Source organism: Dermacentor variabilis, chromosome 7 (genome assembly GCF_050947875.1).
Source record: "Dermacentor variabilis isolate Ectoservices chromosome 7, ASM5094787v1, whole genome shotgun sequence".
NCBI lineage: Eukaryota > Metazoa > Arthropoda > Arachnida > Ixodida > Ixodidae > Dermacentor > Dermacentor variabilis.
This window is the reverse complement of record NC_134574.1, coordinates 155707293-155728004: the sequence shown is the minus strand read 5'-3', so window position 1 is coordinate 155728004 and position 20712 is coordinate 155707293. Positions and strand designations below refer to the sequence as shown.

Sequence of the window (20712 nt, the reverse complement as noted above, 5' to 3'; positions counted from 1 at the left end):
GACAAGGACAACAGAAAGGCGCATCTGACACACGAAGCACTATGTGTGTCACACACAGCGCTGTGCGTGTCAGATGTGCCTTTCTGTTGTCCTTGTAAAGCTTGCATGCGCTATAGCAAAATAAGATATGCCGTACCAACAAACCCCTATAGCTATCCTCGTCGACTTCGTGCTGCCTCTCGTTTCAACGCTAACTAAGCGGCGAAAACGCAGCTAGAGCACACGAAGCCATGTGCCCTCGGCGCGCGTAAGACTCTGTACTCAACACAGATCGCTTTCAAGATATGACCAGCGCGGCCGCGCTCATTCAAGCCATACCCAGCCGCCGCCTAAGTAGACCACTCCCCCCCCCCCTCCACGGATGCCTATCGCGCTGTGGAAAACGGCACTAAAATATACGGGATGAACATTACACATTGTCCTTACGTATGTGCTACGCGTAAACGCTTAATTGTTTCATGGCGATATAAATTATATGGACCCTTCCAAACTCATTTCCGCCGTCGGTGTTGCCGTGAGGTTCCGTATACATTCCAAGAGCGATAACATCGGGACCGCGCGCCGTATATGAAAGCGTGCGAGGGTGAGCAGAAGAATGTAGCTCGATATCGCGCGCGCAAGAGAGGAAGGCGAGGAGGAAGCGCGCCGTCTTCCATCGCGCGCAAGCCACCGGGGGGCGTTCTACTCCGACGGCGGCTACGTATGGCGCGGCTGTGCACAGCCCTACCTTGACCACAGTAACAACCTCAGATAAAGATGTCTAACTTGAAGGCGATCTGCGGTCCGTACAGAGTCTAGAGCTCCAAGGGCTGCTGGTTTCGTGTGCGCTGCGTTCTCGCAGGTTAGCTCCCGTTGAAGTGATAGGCAGTGCGAAGGTCAATTCGCTCGCTGCTGCTGCCTCTCTTCCTCACGCCAGCGCTTTGACAGCGAGTGTCCGCGGTCATCGAGTGAGATGTGTTCACGTTTGCCTGTGCGCGCGTGGCACCATGTTAGTTAATTTCGTTACTAAGCCAATGTTTACAAGTTTATGCTTACTCCGTGTAGCTGTCTAATAATTTGATATTGTAATCCAGGCTTCGACTTTGGCGAAACTGGCTTTTTGCATCATATTTTGATTTCTTGCATTACGAAAATTAAAGGTAGCAACATGGCGGAGTTCTTGCGGTTTTCCCCTTATTTCGCCCAGCTTTTCCTCTAGAGTTAGTGTACTAACTATGTATCTCTTGTCTCTCCCTCTGCATGGCGGCAGCTGAAGATGGCAGCGGGAGGAGAGAATTTCAGTCGCCTTCCACGCCGGCGTTCGCCACCGCTAGAGACAACACGTATGTTAAAAATTAAATCCTTGGGTTTTAGGCGCAAAAACCACGATATCAGCCACCATCACGATAGCCGTGAAAAAAAAATTAGCAATAGCCGAGGGCTAATTGCGAAATAGGCATAGAACCGTAAATAAGTTTTATTGCGATAGCAATTATATGGACACTCTAAGCGCATTTCTGCCGTCGCCGTGATGTCGCGCATACGATAACATTGTGGCCGCGCGCCGTACGCTGCATGTGCGAGTGCAGGCTTGCGAGGGTCAGCTGACAATGAGTGAGTGAAGATCGCCATTCAATCTCGCGCGCGCGAGGCAGGAAGGCGGGCGGAAGCGCGCAGTCTTCTGTCGCGACTTTTTTTCTTTTGTTGTCTAATCACGGATAATCAGTGTGTCCTGTCATTCCAGATGGGGAGTTCTCACACTTTTCGAGACGTCGGGTGATAGACTAGCAATTTTACAGCGGAGCTGCATAAAGTTGGGGTTCCGTGAATTTTTGTTCTCGTACCCGTAAGCATACCCCGTAAGCTCATACCCCCGTAAGCATTTATGCTCCCGTAAGCAATCAAAAAATGCAATGGCTCATAGCCCCGCAAGGCAGAGGCTACAAGCACTCAGCAAAGTGAAGCGAACAGTGCTTAAATTCTTCCTAATCAGGCACACGACACACAGAACGGCATGTCGAAACTGTCATCATCAATGGCTCATACCCTCGTGAGCAATGGCACATACCACTGTAAGCAAGCAAAAAATACAATGGCTCATAGTCCTGTAAGGTTCATGGCTACTCACTTTGCATGAATTAGCTGGGATGACACTACCCCTGTTCGCGGCAGGCAACCTGGTCAATGCAGCCTCTGTTTATACGAAGTTTGCCCATGTGGCGGAGGAAGCGGCGATCGCTCTGGCTTTTCACAGCTCAAAAGTTACCGCTATCGTCGTCTTGGACTCGCGCACGGCGGTTAGATCCTTCTCGTCCGCTCTCTTATCTGAACAGGCGAACAGTATTTTGATTAAAGCACTTCAAAGGACTAGGGAGAGCAGCGAAGGAGGATACCACATCTCGTGATTCCCAGCCCATCTAGATAGCTCAATTAACCCGCTTGGATGTAATCCTAACGAGCAGGCCCACCGGAGAGCGCGCGATTTCACGTACCGCGCTGTCGCGGGTAGCCAGGCTTATAACGAGGTCAACACCCTCAAAGATCCATTATGTACTTTCCACGAAATTGTTTCCCATTATCGACTGGGCAGGAGGACATTTCCACCCCCTCACCCTAAATTGAACAAATATCAGGCTAGCACACTCAGACTTCTGCAAACCCGTTCGTATCCCACTCCTCGGACTCTTAACAGGATAGATCCTGCCTAGTCACAGTCGTGCCCCAAATGTGTCATGACTCATGCTCTTTTGAACATATGCTCTGGCTGTGCCCTGCCCTTAACGCCTCTCCACCCATCACGAAAGAACAGTGGCAGGAATCTCAAGAGCAGCAATCTCCACATTCAACTCCAGGCTGTCCAGAGGGCCCACGACATTGCGGCGGAACTTCATCTCCCTGTCCCATCGTGGGCGTCGCCACCGACTTGATTTTCGGGAGCCTTCGGTTTTAGCTCCCCAAGATCACAGTCCGTCAGGACTCAAATAAAGTTCTTGTCATGTCATGTCCTGTTCTCGTTATCGTTTATTTCAATGCAGATGTGTCGGTACTGAAAATGGAGCGGTTTACGCGTGCCGTGTTGCAGACATATCCCTTGCGATGCCACACCAATCCGTCCCGAACGAACACCTAGCGGCGTATGTGCATCGAGTTGTCATTATCAAACAATGTGCTTGCAGTTGGGAGTGATCAAGACAATGAGTGTGCGTACCTTTCTTCATGATGCCCACCCTTTAAGACAATAAGCCAGTTCGTAACTTTGTTGAAAATTATGTGTCACCTCCATGTCGTGTGCTGAATAGCTTCGCTGGTCAACCACCGTCACAGAGCGGAATGGCTCGTGTTTTTATTATTGTTAATCGAGGAGGGCTAAAAGAATAAATGAAATAGAAACAATTTGGAAGAGCTTTACTTTATAGCGCCGTAGCTTCTTAGAAGGGTTCGCCTGTTTGTTTACATTCACAAGCATCGTCGCCGGTTATACTGCGCAATCATGCTTATTTTTATTATTTTTAAAGAGTTATTTTGCTCCCACATCAGCCAAACACCACTCCTTAAGGGCGTTAATTGCAACACACATTTCTCTCGGGTGATGCCATACCATCATACGGTTGTAACTTGTTGACCAAAGGACAAACCAAAGGCAACTTTGTACAAAAGCCTTTACTTTACAGCAGGTGTCAGGTCTGCGGTTGCCCAGCGCTCCGGCTGCTCCCACCGTTGACAACGGAGCAGCACGAAAAGGTTAAGTACCACGGGCCTCGAGTCACAGGCATGCTTTTGCGCATGCGTAGCAGAAGCCGGAACAGGACGAGCCCCCGCGATGGAGCACGCTGCCCTCCGCTGCATGGAGTTAGGGCTGGCTGACGGACGTCGAAGGCCCCCGCGGGCACGTCCTCGCTGGGACATGTACCTCGCGTGACCAACTGAAAGCAGTGAAGTCTTCGTGAAATCCTTGAAGATCGCAATAACAGTGTGTGAGCGTGACAACGCCGCTATTGAAATGTGCGAGCAAGAAACGAAAGCAGTCTATAGCTTTTACGCACCGAGTGCTTATATAGTTCCAGCCCGGTAACCGCTGCAGCATGGCCATTTCGTGTATCTCTCCTCCTTGGGGATGGGGAATCGATTTGAACATATAACCACCTAACATCGAAATACCCAACAGCGAAACATATGGCGCATTACGTTACAGATAGCTCTGTGGAATTGGCTGTTTCGAATACGTACGCGCTATACATCCGTATCTATCTATATGGCAACTATTTTACGCGTTTCACGGAGCAGACGACATCGCATTTCGTTGGGGAATTGTGTGCTTGGCGTGTGAACATGGCGACCGGCGCTGGCGGCAACGCTCCGATCGAAGGAGAGAGCAACCCTGCACGATTATCTCTTCAGTTCGAGTTTTAAAATAAGTTTGTTTCTTATTTACTTTGCACAGTTTAGAAAGCGAAAGATGCTGCATTCAGCACAAGAAAACGTGTGCTAGTGTGATCATGTCATACGAAGCGCACTATGGCAGTCTACTTTTGAATGACTGTATGCGTGAACAGTAAAATAAGGTCTGTATACACAACCAAGATGCGTACCCAATTAAGCTCTTCTAGATTGCGCGGAACACGACTGTGAATCTACTTTCAAATACACTAAATTATTGTACAGAAATGCGATGATGAGCGGACACGACTGATGTCTGAAACGTTCCACATTCCTAAATGTGGCAATGCATCCCATCCGTAAGTTACCCATCCTTTTTCACTACTTCCGAAGGATACCATTACTATCGGAGTGATTTCTTCCCATTCCTTCCCCTCCGTGCTTCTGTTGGACGTTTTTCAAGTCTTTTTACTTCTCTAAGTATTTTTTAAATAATTATTTCCGCTTGGGTTGCCACGCGCCATAACGTACGTATGAAATTAAGTATAAGCACGTTTGCCCGTTTTATGAAGACACTGCAAAAACGACTTATAAAGTGTCTTGTCTGTGAGCCATCGTTCATAGTCTTCAGGTTAGTTGTTTCCTAACTTGACACCTCCAAGTACACTTTTTCACGGACTGTGCTTGTCTAAGGTAGACGGCGAGCATCTGCTATCTTCATATATGATTGACCCCCGAGTACAAATGATGCCTGTGTAAGGACCGGCCCGAAGGCTCCGGAGAGATACGTCTACACTGTAATATAACTTAACTCCCTTCGAAGCGAAAGAGGGTGTATATCGGTCTATAACTCACACTCTTACATCCAAAAGTGGCGTACGGGTGTTAGTTATAAACAGATTTGCACCACACTCTAAAAAAAAGTTTACACCCTTTGTGTTGTATTTTGTCCCCAAACAATAACCGTCATCTGTCTTGCCCGCATTTCCTTTCTTTAACGCTGCGAGCCCTAGTCACGAACGGCTTGCGCGTTATCAGCTTGACACAGCATTCTCGACAGGAAAATAGCGAGCGCCGAGTTTTCAAGAGAGGAAACGCAAGCAAGACAGATGACGACTATTGTTTGGGGACGAGATAAGCCCCAAAGGGTGTAAACTTTTTTTAGAGTGCATGTTTTGTTCCTAAGGGTCCAAATTGTTAAACTTACTCCCTTAAACGTAAAAGAAGGGTGTAAATTGGTTTAACTTACACCATTACACTCAAAAGGTGTATAGGTGTGAGTTATAGACAGATTTGCAGCCTTTTTAAGGCTGCAAATTATTTTACAGCGCACCCGATTGTGGGGAAAGTAGCACTCCCACTTGGGGGTCAGATGGAAGGGAAGGTATTACAGGTGGAGTGAAAGGGCGAGCTGTCCTGCCCAGTTATGAGCTCGGTATACTCGAGTATCCCTAACACGGCTGCGCGTAACATCACGCTTAAACCAAGGGAACGAACATAATGATGCAAAAAGTTCATCAATTTGCATGGGTTCAAACGAATAATCCGACGTGCCTCCTCAGCGGGTGTTCTATCGCTGCTACTCAAACACACTTCATTGCAGGTGAATAAAAGTTGCGAACTCCATGAGTTCGCAAAACACTTTCAACTGTTCACGAGAAAGACAGCCTCTGAAAATACAAATTTCTTCTTTCCTCGATTGACATAAGGCTGAGGAGTGATGCGCCTCAGAAATCCATTTTCATTAATAATGAACCGAATGAAAGTTATGTACTGCAAAAAGTTTTACATCCCAGTTTGATTACGTCTTTAGTTTACCAAAATCTTATTTGGAAACCCTTCTGTGGCCTTTGAAAGTGTGAGAAGTAAGGTATCTTGTGCACGTTGGGATCACTGTATTATATGACAAGATAACGTTGTTATTATCCCACATAGCGCACAGATTGCCAGGAAAGCAATACATTAGTTTTGTATTGCTTTATAGCTTGAAGACAAAAAGAAAATAGGAAATTCTAAGTGCCAATTTCCAAAACATTGTCGAGTGGTTTCCCAAAATGAACGTAACTAAAATAACCGGGAAATATAATAAAACTTGGGTACTTGTATTCTACGCATACTTTTTCCTATGCGTGCAAAATTTGTTTTTATTTTGGGTAATGGCTACGGGCATCGTCGTTACTCCCATCTCACGATGAGAAAAGAACTGCTCAAAAAGCCTGCACAACGTAATAAAACGAATTTAGCCAAAAAGTGAAAAAAATATTTAATAATTAATCTTAAGTAATTAACTAATTAACCGGGATTTAGGATATTCTCCAAGGAGCGCCACATCACGGTAAACAATATATACCGTATTTATTTCATTATATATAGTCGATACCTTTTTTTCGGAAAATGTAACCCAAAATTGAGATATATCGACCTATATTCTTGAACAAAGCTGGCAAAAGTACTGTTCCTCCGTGGCGCCCATCAAAAAGCCAGTCTGGAAATTATTCAGACTGGCTTTAAGGAATGCTGCCTGTCCAATGCACTTGACGGCGCCGAGGGCGACATCGACTGGGGTGTTGCGGACGCCTGACAAGCATATCCGACGACTTTTCGGGCCGTTCCAACGAGGATGCAGTTTGTGGCATCGACAAGGCGAAATGTAGTAGCAGAGCTTACGGGTAAGTAAAGGTGTGTCATGTTAAAAACTTTTCGTTTCTTTTTTGGAAAAGAAATGATAGAGCCGACCTAAATTCGAATTACACTTTTAATTTCTCAGCGAGTTCATACACAGGGAGGCGACCTACATCCGTGTTCGCCCTATTTACGAGAAAATACGGTATATACCGTCGGCTCTCTCTTTTTTTATTGTGTATCTTACGGTGCATACACAAAAAGGTTGACGGCACAGGCAGTTGCGTTGCCCGTCATCTAGCTCAATCACGTTCGTCTTGTTTGCGGCCCGGATAGAATAATCTATAAATTGAACTGGCTAGCCACTCCCCCCCCCCCCCCTCCGCCAGCACCCCCCCCCCCACCAAGGAAAAAGGAAACACCCAGTTATGTACCGGTGGTGTTACTGTTTGCTGTCGCACTACTAATTGCAGTTCATTACCTCTGCGAGGCTTAACTGCCTGCTCCTCGGTGCTTGTTACGTGCACCGTACTAGCACCGCTACGTGTATACCGTAGCGCACACCGCCATAGCTCTCGCCTAGAACAGCTGCTGCTATTAGCGCATGGATTTCATCCATGTGTTGGTGGCCTATCAGTTAGTTTCACCTTAGGAATGTTATTAGGCGCACTGACGGACGAGGACAAGCCAGTGACCACACACAAGGGAGTACTCCTGCTTGCTTGCCCTCGTTGTCAATGCGCTTAAACAATCCTAAGTATGTCTCATACCAACAAGGCCGCCAACGCTTGTCAAGTTGGTTTCCCCGCCAATTATAGCGAAACCCAACGATACATTATCTATGGTATCAAGGGCGCGAAATATGAAATACGTATCGTACTGTGCTCCACGTCTTCTTATTTCAAAGAGCGGCAATAATCACCGAGCTGAGCTGTCTTGCGCTTACGGGCGACGCGATGATTGTTCGGGTCGTTTTATCCAGCAGATCGGACACCGCAACATCGCATCGCTATATACATCAATGTGGCACCTGTATACGCACGTATATATCATTAGAATGTCGGCATATATACCTGAAGCTTGTGCGCAGCGTTTGGCGACGAGTGCCATGTCGAGTGACCCGAAAATCCTCGACATCCAAATGGCTGCTGGCGGGTGCCGCACGTGGCGGCGAACCTCGGGTCTCGTGCTCCGAACCTTGGCCAGACTCTCGTGAACTCTGTGATTCCGATGAACTCGCGCGCGGCTGTCGTTGGCGCCGATTAGCAGCAGCGGCGGTCCCCCGCTCCAGAGCCAAGAGTAACCTAACGGGAAACCAATCAAACTCCGAGGTTTTAAAGGTGCCAAAAACCACAATCGATCATGATCGAGGCGTGTCGTAGCGGGGGGGGATTATTTTGGCCACCTGCGGTTTTCTTTTAACGTAGACCCAACGCACGGTACACGAACGTCTCTCGCATTATACAACCCCCATAGGAATGCGGCTGTCGTCGCCAGGATCGAAGCAGACACCTGGAGCTGAGCAGTGCATCTCCATAGCAGCTGAGCTGTCGCGAAGGGTTGTTGGAAAAGACGGTGTGCACTCATAGTGATGCACTGCTGAAGCGAGGGGAATCGCTGCAGTGGCGTGTAGTCAGAACTGAATTGCGCTGGCTTGTTTCAGGCTGCTGTTCATTTGAGATGCGGCTTCGGATTGCCGTGTGCTCTTGCTCGGAGTTTGCGGAGGGGTCAAAAAAACATTTCTGGGAATGTTCAAACAAGGAACGTGCCATTGCAGAAACAGTTCTTTCTAAAAAGGCAGCAAAGAGCGACGTGCTTGAATCTCCTAAAGTTGGTAGTGCGCGGAACTTCTTTCAGGGGACATCGAAGCGTCTGCATCGCATGTTATGCTTTTTAGATCGAAGGTGTTGTTGAAACCGTCACTTCGCGCTACGAAGTCAAGCATTACCAGGGTGGCTGAGAAGGTAAGAATTAATCTTTGGCAAATAATAATTCAAGGATATTAATAGAAGGTTTTTTTAGGCTGAAAAAGAAAGTTGCATAGCATCCACACTAGGCCGGAGAGCAGTTGAAAGACATTGCTTGTTACGCTCACATACCTCAGAAAATGTATATCATCGCAAACTGGGGCAGTAAAATAAATGTTATCGTGTTACCATAAAGGAGAAAATTCTAGAGGTAAAGTGCTTTATTCTTTCTATAATATGCAAAAAAGCCCCTTCAGTGGTGCCCACCCCTATAGTTATGCCGGACACTATAGAATCGTCAATTAACGAGGTATTACCCAGAAACATTTTAGTAATTTACACAGGTAATGGTAATCTTAGCCATATCAAGAATAAAAGCGGCATTTAAAGGTAAATTTAGAAGCAATTAAACACTGACCGAACCGCAACCTTCAACTCTGAAAAAAGAAACTATTCTCACAAGGTAATGATGACATAACACAAATTTAAGCGGAACCTTCCCGAACGGGAACTGTCCAAGATATCCGTAGCATTAATAGCTGTAGGCGAGCTGCGCAGAATGTGTTATGCGTGGTAATGATGTGCGTGGGGGGTTACGCTTACGTATAGTAGGCGTTACTTATTCATATATGCGTGAGAAGTAGGAGCAGAGCGATGCCACATATTTACATCGCCGAACATACACATTCCACACAACGCCGACCACCAAACAATGGTACGCATACATTCAACAGTTCTCGTTCAGGTAGGTTCCGCTTAGCTTGTTTGCGCAATGTCCGGCGCGGCATAACCAACGCGTTAATGCATTCATAGGTAGCGGGAGGTGGACGGCTGCGCGTGCGCATGCGTAATTAATGCACGAGTGGCGCACGCTATCGTTCTGGGTTCTCTTTGGTCACCTTCCATCTTCGCTGGTCGGGTGTTTAACAGGGCCTCCCATACTCCTGCCTAGCCCCCTTTTAGGCCTAGGCTTTTAGGCTTAGGCTTTTAGGCTTAGGCTTTTAGGCTTAGACTTCTAGGCTTAGACTTTTAGGCTTAGGCTTTTAGGCTTAGGCTCTTCTGGAGTAAGTTTAACACCTCTCTACGTATGGCGTATGAGGAACGGCGAAAGCGAACAGGCTCGCAGAATGTTTTGCGTCGGCGAGCCTATTGTCATCATGGAGAATGGGCTGTTTGTCACTGTACACTCCCGATGGCAGCTATCAATCGCGCACACAATGGGCTTGAACAGCGCATTCTTGCTCTGTATTGGGAAAGGGGTTTCCTACTTCACACGGAATTTTTTCAACCGACTCGCTATATAATGCTAGGCAATAAAAGCAATCACGAGTCATTCAAGCGATCACACGACTGCTAATAACTGAAGAATACACTCTAGTGACAAGTGGTGGCGAAAGAGCTTAATTAAATATATAGGTCTTAAGTCCGAAAAATATTAACGGAGTGATTTTGCTGACAGAAAGATCCAGGATTAGGCAATAAACTTTAGGAATGGTGTAAATGTGCGCATGTGGAGCTACCAACGAAACCAGTCAATGAATGAAGTTTGGTGAACATTTTTCTAATTTGCATTTTGGGACGTATCGCGCGCTTAATACCGAGCACTGAGGCTACATTATTGATCCTGTTATAGTTATGCACGGGTCTCTGCTGTTTTTCCAAAAAAACTCGATGTTTTCCCGCAGTTCATTACGGTCTGTATACAAGTCAAAATGGGAGTGTGTTTTCAAGGAGCTCAGGGAAGATCCCTAATTATTGTATCCCTGACGGGTCACGATGTCGTTGTAATCAAAATCGTTAACCTCTACTCGATGCCATTTGTATAAACAGACCCGTCTCTGCGGCGTAACCGCAGCCCTACAATGCATGCGCCCACTTCGCCTTCGACTGTTCACCTCGGAATTCTCTCTCATTCAAGGAACACTTGGCTTCACGCAGCCCATCAACGCCTTGGCTGTGCGCAATTTATCCGGCACAGCAATCCGCACGGCTAGTTTTCTATTGCTCGCGGCTGGGTCATCTACTTCTTCGCAATTAAGCTTAACAAATGATCGCCCATAACGCAATAACTTCGATATACCATTTGGTCGCCTGTGGTGAAGCCACTTCATAACAAGATATTATGCGAAGGTATTTGAAGTTAAAGCTTGTTTCTCTTGGTCCATCTTTCTTTGGGCGTTTTCCGAATTCCATAGTTTTGTTAGATTCGTAAACAGGCTTTTGGTTTCGATGTTCTTGCTTCGGCGGCATCTCTCTTTGCGTTGGTGCACATGAGGAGATGGGGGCAAACCGGGCGGGCAGTTACTCGTTGCATCTTATAAAGCCCCCAGTTAAAGCTCGCATAAGCACCTTGACGACACTTGCTGTAAAATTTTGAATTATACAGCGACGGTGGCAGGTAGCGACAGTGGCGAGGTTTCAGTACATGTTTAAGAATCGTGCGCAAATAGCGTATATATATATACCTGCGTAGCAGCGTATGCCTTGCTATGGAGGCAGCAGCAGGAACGCTTGAGCACCAGATCATCTCGTAGGTGCGGCGAGTGCGACGGCTGGAAGCAGGGAGCCCGGCACGGCGATTGGGGGCACTCGGTGCGGTTCCCTCCGCATGGCCGCGCACATACTCGTGTGTTGTGGACGTCACTCTGCAGCTACGCCCTGCGTCTGGCCGTCGACCTCCCGCTGCGTTCTCCATATCGGTGTCGACGGTGGACCAGCCGGGGCACGTGACCACCAAGTTCCAGTTGAATACTGCGAACACTGGATGCACCTGCAAGAGAACGCAGCAATCGTAATAATGTAAAATTGGAAGCCATACTTCTTTTTCTCGCGTCTTCGTGCCTCTCGTCAAGATGGCCGCGTGAAAACAGCGACCAGAGCTCAGATGCGCTGCATGAGTGACTGACTGAGAACAACAGCGAGTCTGCGAACAATCGAACACGCCTCTTGCCTCTCTGCTATCAAAAAAGAGTCAGTTTTGACATAGGACACTTCAGACAATTCGATAAAAGACTGCCATGAATCTCTCACTAAAGCAAATGAACGTGATCAGAAAGTTGGGTATGTATGTCTGTTGGGGAAATTATCAAACGCTTGAAAGCTTCCCTGGGTGCTAATTATTCGATCAAAGCTTACGATATGGCACTATATATATATATATATATATATATATATATATATATATATATATATATATATATATATATATATATATATATATATATATATATATATATATATATATATATATGCTATAAGGCATGTGGTTTGCACGAATCTAAGCAGCGTTTGTAGTACCTATGACTCTTATGCCAGTAATATGTAGCCGAATGTGGCGCAGTTGCCAAGGTGAAAACACGGGTGGCTGTTGTTGTAAAGCTGGACAAGTCCATACACCACTGCTCACAGAACATTACGTAATGTTGGAATGTTAAAAAAAAACAAGAAAAAAAAACGACAGGTGAGAATTGTGCGAGTGCTCTTGATGTGGCTGCATCTGCGATATAGCGTTAACAAAAGTGCACTCCAGCCGCATACATATTGCTTGTTACTACGACAAATAAAAATGAAGTTTAGCAGAATGCGTTGTTGGGCAAGTTGGTTCATTGTAATTGGAAACGTTGGTTGCGCTTTTTAGACAATCACAAGGATTGTCTCCTAGTCTCCCTTCCTTGTGATTGTCTAAAAAGCGCAACCAACGTTTCCAATGACAAATGAAAAGTAAACTTAAGATAAATTCTGGAGTTTTACATGCCGAAACCCCGATATGATTACGAGGTACGGCGTAGTGGCGGACAGCGGTATAAAATAGTTGTGGAACTTAATGAGAAATTTAGAAGCAATGTCAATTTAACCGCAACATAATGTCCATAGTTTCCTTCCTTGCCATTGCTAGACAGAATTGGCTAAAAAAAAAGCAGTTGCGTACGCCATGACGGGAGTAGATGACAAATAGAGGGCACTGCGGAATAATTACCACCACCTGGGATTCCTAAACGTAGGGCAATTGCTGCGTTATAGCCACAGGGATACATTTGCTCAAAACTTGCAATTGCTTTCAGTTGTTATTGCAACAAACCTCGGCGTCTACCTCATGCATATGGTGTTAGGAATTTATGACTAGCCGTCGCCGCCATGTTGGGCTCGAACCCATGACCTATGGTGGGAGTAGAATGCACAAACTTTGGTGTTAATTAAGGCAAAGTTAATTAAGGCACGCTAACCCACGACCTTTGGTGGGACCAACATTCACTGGCACGACGACGACGACGAAGTTGAGCCCACGCATGCTCCGCGCGCTCGAGCCAGGGGACGTATTCTGCGACGATCACTTACGCCGATAGTATGAGCTGACTTTTTTTTGGCTGGTTGAGTACTACGTCACGCGAAGGCGATAGTATCGCCGAAGTGATCGTCGCTAAATGCGTCCCAGGTGGCAATGCGAGAGAGAGAGAACATCCGGGCAACTCGGCAGCGCCGATACGGCTTGCGGTCTGTTCGTTCGAAGGAAAGCTCAACAAAGACGGAGGACACAGTTCGCCTCCACGCTTCCTCGCAATTAGTACTCCTGCCACCGATATTTAAAAAAGAAGGCACCATGCTAATTTGCCTGAATTCTGACGATCGGACGTGCCAAGACGGCGATCTGATTATGAGGCACGCCGATATAGTGGGGGACTCCGGATTTAAATTTTGACACCCCCCCCTCCCCCCGGAGGTTGTTTACCGCACACCAAATGCACGGTACACGGGCACATTTCTTTTCTTTTTTTTTTTCACATTTCGCCTTCGTCGAAATGCGGCCGTGAGACTTCGAACCGCGCCCTAGGGCAGCGCAACGCCCAAGCCACTGTTATGCCGTCGACGGCACAGAAGTATAAGCCTCCTAAGCTAACGGGTTTTCACAATGGTCAGAAAAAAAAAAAGGAGAATAGCGTCCAGCACGTGACATTCGAGCATGATCCATGCTTGACAAGCACCACATCTCCGTTAACTGCAAACCAGTTTTTTAATGGAAAGAGCCACTTACCCAACTGCGTCGTCTCGCAGCCACCGACGAACACGGAATGCTGGCTGACAGAGTGCACGCGTCAATAGCGCGAGGGGAGCCCGCGCCGTGCACAGCCCTGCGCGTGCCGAGAACATCGGAGAAAAAAAAAAAGTGTAGGTCACGGGATTTGAGCGTCGTGGTTTTGGCATCGCCGTGCACATCTCTGCAAGTTTCGGGAAGATTAGAAGAAAAAATAAACAAATGCCGCGGTCGTGTGATCCGAGTTTTGCAGACACGGCGCAGTTGAAACAGTGGTGAAGCGAGCGGCGTCGCAACGTTCGCATTGGGACGAGAATGCGGGCTTCCCCGCTTCCGGCACTGCTCTTCACGCTATATTTGGGACGGCGAGTTCTCATTGTCGGGAAAGGAAATCCAACTGTTTTAAATCAAAAGAGACGTGGACAACTACACGGTTGAATCTACCACGTAGTTTCGACAAGCGAAGCTGCGTGGCCGCTTGCGCGAAGAATTTTGCACGTGGTTAATGTTGACCACGTGTACTGAATTAAGGGTTCAAGAGGGGGGAACTTTGGGTCAGTTGGTCCGACATGTTTAAGGAGGAAAAGAACCGCGACTTCAGACGGGACGTGACGAAGGAGTGGGCAGGACGAGCGGTAACTAGCAACTGTACGCCATCATGCTGGTGAAAGCAGAATACGATGATATTTCTTTTTGTTTTGGTTCGCTTTGTTTTGTGTTGTTCTTCGTTTCTACTGTTAGGAAAAATTTCTCTTAAGCTACCTCCTGCCGCTCGTTTCATGGCCTAACGCATTTTAGTGGGTACTGGACCTTGGGTCCTAACGCACCCCAGCACAAGCACAAGTGGACCGAGGGAAAAGCACTCGAAATCACCCGAGGCTGCCAAACGCCATTCGGGCTCACGCGCAGAACTGAAGCACCATTCGGCTTCGCACGAGCCGTGGCAGTCAAAGCCCGAGCACAATCCGGAGAAAGCCGAAAAGCATGCCGCGAAATGCACTCGAAGTCGCCGGTTGAAATGGTTTAATTTTTTTTCACGTTCTGAGCATTCTTTCTATATAGGCCTTCGTCCTGCAGTGCACTCTTAGGCAAAGTTACACCCTTTGGCTTGCCCCTTCTGCCACACAACAATAATTGTTATCTGTCTTGATGCGTTTCCTTTCTTTAACGCTGCGAGCCCGGAACTTTCCAGTAACGAACGGCACGCGCGTTATCGGCATAGAACAGTTTACACCCTATGGAGTGTCCCTTCTGATAACACGCGCGCCGTTCGTTACTGGAAAGTTCCGGGCTCGCAACGTTAAAGAAAGGAAACGCATCAAGGCAGATAACGATTATTGTTGTGCGGCAGAAGGGGCAAGCCAAAGGGTGTAACTTTGCCTAAGAGTGTGGACATAAAATATGATGATGATGATGATGATGATGATGATGATGATGGTGGCGGTGGTGGTGGTGGTGGTGGTGGTGGTGGTGGTGGTGGTGGTGGTGGTGGTGGTGGTGATGATGATGATGATGATGATGATGATGATGATGATGATGATGATGATGATGATGATGATGATGATGATGATGATGATGATGATGGTGGTGGTGGTGGTGGTGGTGGTGGTGGTGGTGGTGGTGGTGGTGGTCCCTTCTCTGACGGAAACTACCACAGGAATGTTTGCTCAGCCATGGAGGAAATTACAGTTGTTTCGGGGAGATTGTCCCAAGTGCTTCATATGTTACCTTTATTCATTTCGTCGAGACAATTTTACCAGTTTCATTAGTAACTGCAACTTCCCATAATGCCATCCAAATCTTGGTCTTTAGACTTGTGTTCCGCATTTTCTTACACTGAGCTATTCCGGCATCCTAATAGAAAACTTCAACCAGGTCAAAAATAATTGATCTGCTGCTAACACCTGAAGATGCCTTTATTTCTAACGTTACATTTTAACCTCGCGCGTCCTAAAACTGCCAAAAATGTTGTTTGGAGACTACAAGTACGCAAACTTTGAGGCAATCAGCCGTGAGTTCGGCACACTCAAAGATATATTTTACCACTCCGATGAACTGAGTGTTCAATCTAAATGGAGTACGTGTGTGGCTCAAGTCGCTGAATTAGCCAACAAATACATCCAGGAGCACCGAATAATTTTAATTCGCAATACAGCATGGTAAATTGTTAATACTAAGCGTGAAGCAAACACATAAAGGTGGCTTTATGATTAACCTGGGTATGTCCTACTGACATAAGCAGGGTGTCGTATAAAGAGGTTTCTAAAATTACATGGCCTTGCTTAAGATATGAAATTATCTCCAAATACCATACCACGTATGCTGAGAACTGATCCGCCAAAATTCTGGCGCTCTGTAAATAATGAGAACGACAACCCTGATAGACTGTTCTTCCAGTGCCATCTCTCGCGAAAGAAGCGGATCCGTACTTAAGATCGTGTTGTTCGCGCAAAATTTCAGACAACCGAAGTGCTTCACTGCCAGAATTTTCATAGTGCGAATACGCCATTATGCCTCCTATAATGAGTCGTTCAGTCTGTGTTAAATATGTAACTAACAAAATGTACCTATTAACTCGGCTGCGACGGAATTAACAGAAAGTTTTTTTAAAGCCACAATAATTGCGCATCCATCAATTATTTTGCCGAAGCTGTTCCAACAGTCATTCGACAAGCTATCTCTCCCGGCTGAATGGAACATCGGAAAGATTGGGATCCACTTTTCAAATCAGGTAACCAGCAATCACCATTAGATTACCGGAGCATTGCCCTCACAAGTCATTCTCTAATGTCATCACTATTACACACCCGTCATAAACAAAGAGTGCTATGGCATAAACCTCGCCAGTCATATCCATACCTAAATATGACTAGAACAAAAACACAGGACAGTAAAAGTTAAACGGCGGCTCTGCCAGTTCTCGCGGAAAACGGGGAGTCGAGATTGTGCCGTAATTTGATTATATTCCCAGAATGGGCCTGCGTTGTGGAATGCCCGGGAGGGCCGGAATAGAGTGCCCCACTCTCATACCATCCTCTACCTGTGTTGTTCGAACAACGGTATCGAGCACCGCATGAAAGTCAGCAAACCATACTGGGAACCGAGATTGCCACTACTGTATAGCCGACGTGGTAAAGCCGAACTATACGTACAATTCAGACTCAGGTTTCATTTGGGGTTATCGACAACATCGACACCTTCGATGTGGTCCCCCCCTGACGGACTGGAAATGTAACGCGTGCCCTCATTGGCCAGTGTGTCCTGACAGCTGAGCCAACTCGGGCCACTAATGCCCATCGGCAGTGAGCTAGAATACGAAACAAACACCCACCGCCTCCCATGATCGCGGCCAGAACTTATTGGTGGACGGCTACGACTATGGTGAATGTTAAGTGCGTCGAGGCGGTAATATACCAGGTGTTTCTTTTCATGCGCAAAGCTTGATATTAACGATTTTAGAGTCATTAGCATTTTTAGCATAATTTACGCACAATCCGGAATGTCTCTAGCAGGCTGACCGCCAAAATGGGTCACTGCGTATTGCTAATATATTAATTGGCAGCTGAGTATGTAACACTATATGTGATATTGGTATTTGCGCATTGTTGGCGATACCTCCACAATAGAAGCGCTAAGATGACACACGACACTGCGAGAGCAATGTCTACCAAATGTAGCTTGAGCCAAAGGACAATTGTTAAAGTAAAACGTATCGCGGTACGAAAATAGAATGCGCTAGGGCTAATGAGCGTGCTGGGACAGCAAGTCGCGCGCAATCATTTTACGTAAGTCGGCAATGGTACAAGTTGCAGGATAACATGGCGGGGTAGGGCGGTTGAGCTGACGTCTAGCCCTTACAAAAATTTTATAGAAAGTTTATAGACAGTCTATAGATATTTGTCTATGAAGTCTATAGACTGTCTATAGACATTTCTTTAAGCTAGTCTATAGACAGTCAATAGACTTATGGCCACACACTACTTATAAACTAGTGTATAAAAAGTCTGGCTATATAGACTGTCTGTACATTTTTCACACTAGTCGATAAAAATCATGCTTGCTATCTGCCATCTACAAGTTAGCTTATATTTCTGTTTAGACATGGCGCAAAAAATTTTTGAATGAATATTATGTATGTTCGCGTGTTTATTCTCAACTGCACTTATGCATTATAGTCGATAGCTTAATAATGCTCCCGAACCAGCTGCACCCTCATATGTTGCGTAAACAGAAAAAAAACATTCCACTACTGCAGAATCATTCAATGCAACAAATAAAACAAGTGCACCAGCATTTAATTAACTCTTTTTATTGCGTGATATATTAATTTTCTTAAAATGCAGGTCTTACGCTATGATCGAAAGAGGCTATGTACAGATTTACGCACTACTTCCCCTTGGCAAGCAAGGCCGCCAGGCCGGCCTTGACCTTCGTGTCATAGGTTCCAAAGATGCTGTAAGTGTATGCTGCAAATAAGTAGATGCAACAATGTGAGGCAAAAATAACACTTGTGTATTCCTTGTACATTCATTAAGCAGCTTCATATGCTTATTCAAGCCATTTGATAGAATACTCAATGCGGTTAAATATGAATAACGGCTGCCTGTGAATAGGAATCAGTACTACTATGCAATGTTTTATTTAAAGTAATTAGGAACTATTTCAGTCACAAGTGCTGCTGGTGCTACAGCAACAGTACGTTGCTTTTGAGACAAGTTTATGTCAGACACATCATTGTACTTATCCCAGATGATCTCTATATCAATTGCTGAAGCAAGGTTATCGAGTTGGACTGTCCCTGCATATTTTGGCTGGTAAATAAATATGCCCGCGCAGAGGGATATGCCAAGAAGAGTGATTGGTGTATTCACATTCTCATGCCAATGATTGTAACTTATTTTCCTTAATACCCATTTAAATGTCTTTGTCATACTCCTGAATAAATTTGTCAGTGGCCATAACTTCAACAGAAAGCAGTTGGATTGATCGTACTGATATGGTCACATAGATTCTTAAAGGTAATGAGGCCTCTTGGGAATGCTAACACGTCTTCAAGTTACGTATACCACATGAGCACCCGAAATACCACGCGAGCACTTTCTGTCATTGCACGATAGATGTGCACTTCCTCGGAAACAAAATCGAAACTATAGTTCGAATGAATGCTATCAAAGTAAATTATTTAGGGTGCTTTCAAAGGCGAGAAAGGAAAACCGAACCAAACCAAACCAAGAAGAGCAGAAAGAAGCTGGCGCAAGAGATTGAGCCGAAGTCTATCGAAAAGAAGCGTCCTAAGTCGCTCGAGCAGAGTGGATATGACAAACTGCACGTTTCAATCCATGCAGCGTGTCCAATCCCCTTCGTGCGTACGAGCCATGTTTTGAGGCTGCAACAACAACAACAACAACAACAACAACATCGAAACCAGACACTGTCGCAGCTGCACTGCAGGAGTCGCAACGACAGCCTCAGCAATCACACGGAGAACAGCATCCACACGCGAAGAAGCGGCAGCGCATGATACTGTGAAGCGATTCCATATATATACGCGCCGGGGCGATCGTTTCGAAGTTTTACGGAACATTTTTTTTTTAAATCGTCTGTTCCAGCTATAACATAATTCTAGTCCTTGGGCTGGATTATTCAGAGAGGCGGACTTGCACGAAAAATCGAAACACACATCGAGCTAACTACACAAAAATTCACTACTTAACTTCTTAATTACTTTTACGGCACATACTGAAATTTACGAATTGTAGCCGGCGAGTTTGCGAGGCGTATCCACTTGGAATGAATTCCCGGAGTGACACCAGTTTGGGGATAATACTTCACAAAGTGTGCGACCAAAAATACGTGGGCGTTCCAGTTACTTTTGTGCTTTAATGCGTTAAAGAGCGTTCTCTTAAAACTAAGTGTAACAGCAGCGCGTTTTTACGGCGAGTTTGATGTCGCATATCTTCGAGTAGGTGCGCCGACCAAGCCACCCGATTTTATTTTCGTCGCTACACGACAGCGTTTTGTCGCCTCTGTGCCTTCGGACTCCGATTGCATGACGCACTGCCAGGGTGGGTTTGTTCACAGACATCTCGAGTTGTCGACGAGCCGCCTCAGATACACGCTTTGTCAGCTCCAACAATGGGAAACAACTGACCTGCGCCAGCCATAGGTACCTCGGCGGGAAGGCATGCCGCGACATGTTCGCGTCTAAAAAAAAAAAAAAAAAAAAGAGTCAAGCTGCTTCCCTGTTCACGCATCTATCGTGGCAGCCGTTGCGAAGGAACACACTTGGATAGATAAATTGTTATGAAAATTAAAAAAGAAATTCCGGTTAGCTTTACCCATAGAGTTTCTCACTGGCTTTACCAGCGTGATGCACCTTTGATGCATCTTTGCATCTCAGAAAAGGAGAAGGAATAGAAAAAAGACGGGGAATCGGGATGAATTTGCAAGGAGCAGGTGCCACTGTAATTAAGATCACCACCAACATATAACACAGGCGGTTTCGCACAGTCAAATGTACTTAGCAGATGTTTTAATGTTAAATGAGTCCGTCATATCTCGCGGATGCACTGAACTGCGGCACGCCTATTAATTTTTCTTCGCAGTCATCTTGAAGCGGCAGGTCCAAGAGTTCTTAATATCTAAGCTCCGCATTTCTAAATCCTTCATCCAGCGAACCCCTTTGACTCGAGAAAGTAGAGGTCAACAGCGCGAATAGACGAGTGTTCACGGGGCTTT

The 20712-nt window shown here is 46.1% G+C and overlaps 1 protein-coding gene across 1 annotated transcript; it reads right to left on the bottom strand.

Annotated features, from left to right (window-relative positions):
* Positions 1 to 3621: 3621 nt before the first annotated feature.
* LOC142588243 (uncharacterized) lies at positions 3622 to 14162 on the bottom strand. Its single transcript, XM_075699810.1, has 4 exons — positions 13975 to 14162; positions 11411 to 11715; positions 8052 to 8282; positions 3622 to 3902 (listed from the first exon to the last, which is right to left on the bottom strand). Exons 2-4 carry the CDS (start codon positions 11638 to 11640, stop codon positions 3830 to 3832), a joined length of 534 nt encoding a protein of 177 aa, XP_075555925.1. The 5' UTR covers positions 11641 to 11715; positions 13975 to 14162; the 3' UTR covers positions 3622 to 3829.
* Positions 14163 to 20712: the final 6550 nt, after the last annotated feature.

Bases quoted from the DNA above. Each gene is read 5' to 3' on its own strand.
- LOC142588243 (XM_075699810.1), bottom strand. From the start codon at position 11,640: ATGGAGAACGCAGCGGGAGGTCGACGGCCAGACGCAGGGCGTAGCTGC. The intron at 8,283-11,410 runs GTATATATATAT...GTTTCCCGTTAG, and splicing joins AGGCATACGCTGCTACGCAG to GTTACTCTTGGCTCTGGAGC. The intron at 3,903-8,051 runs GTATATATGCCG...CACTGCTTTCAG, and splicing joins ACGCTGCGCACAAGCTTCAG to TTGGTCACGCGAGGTACATG.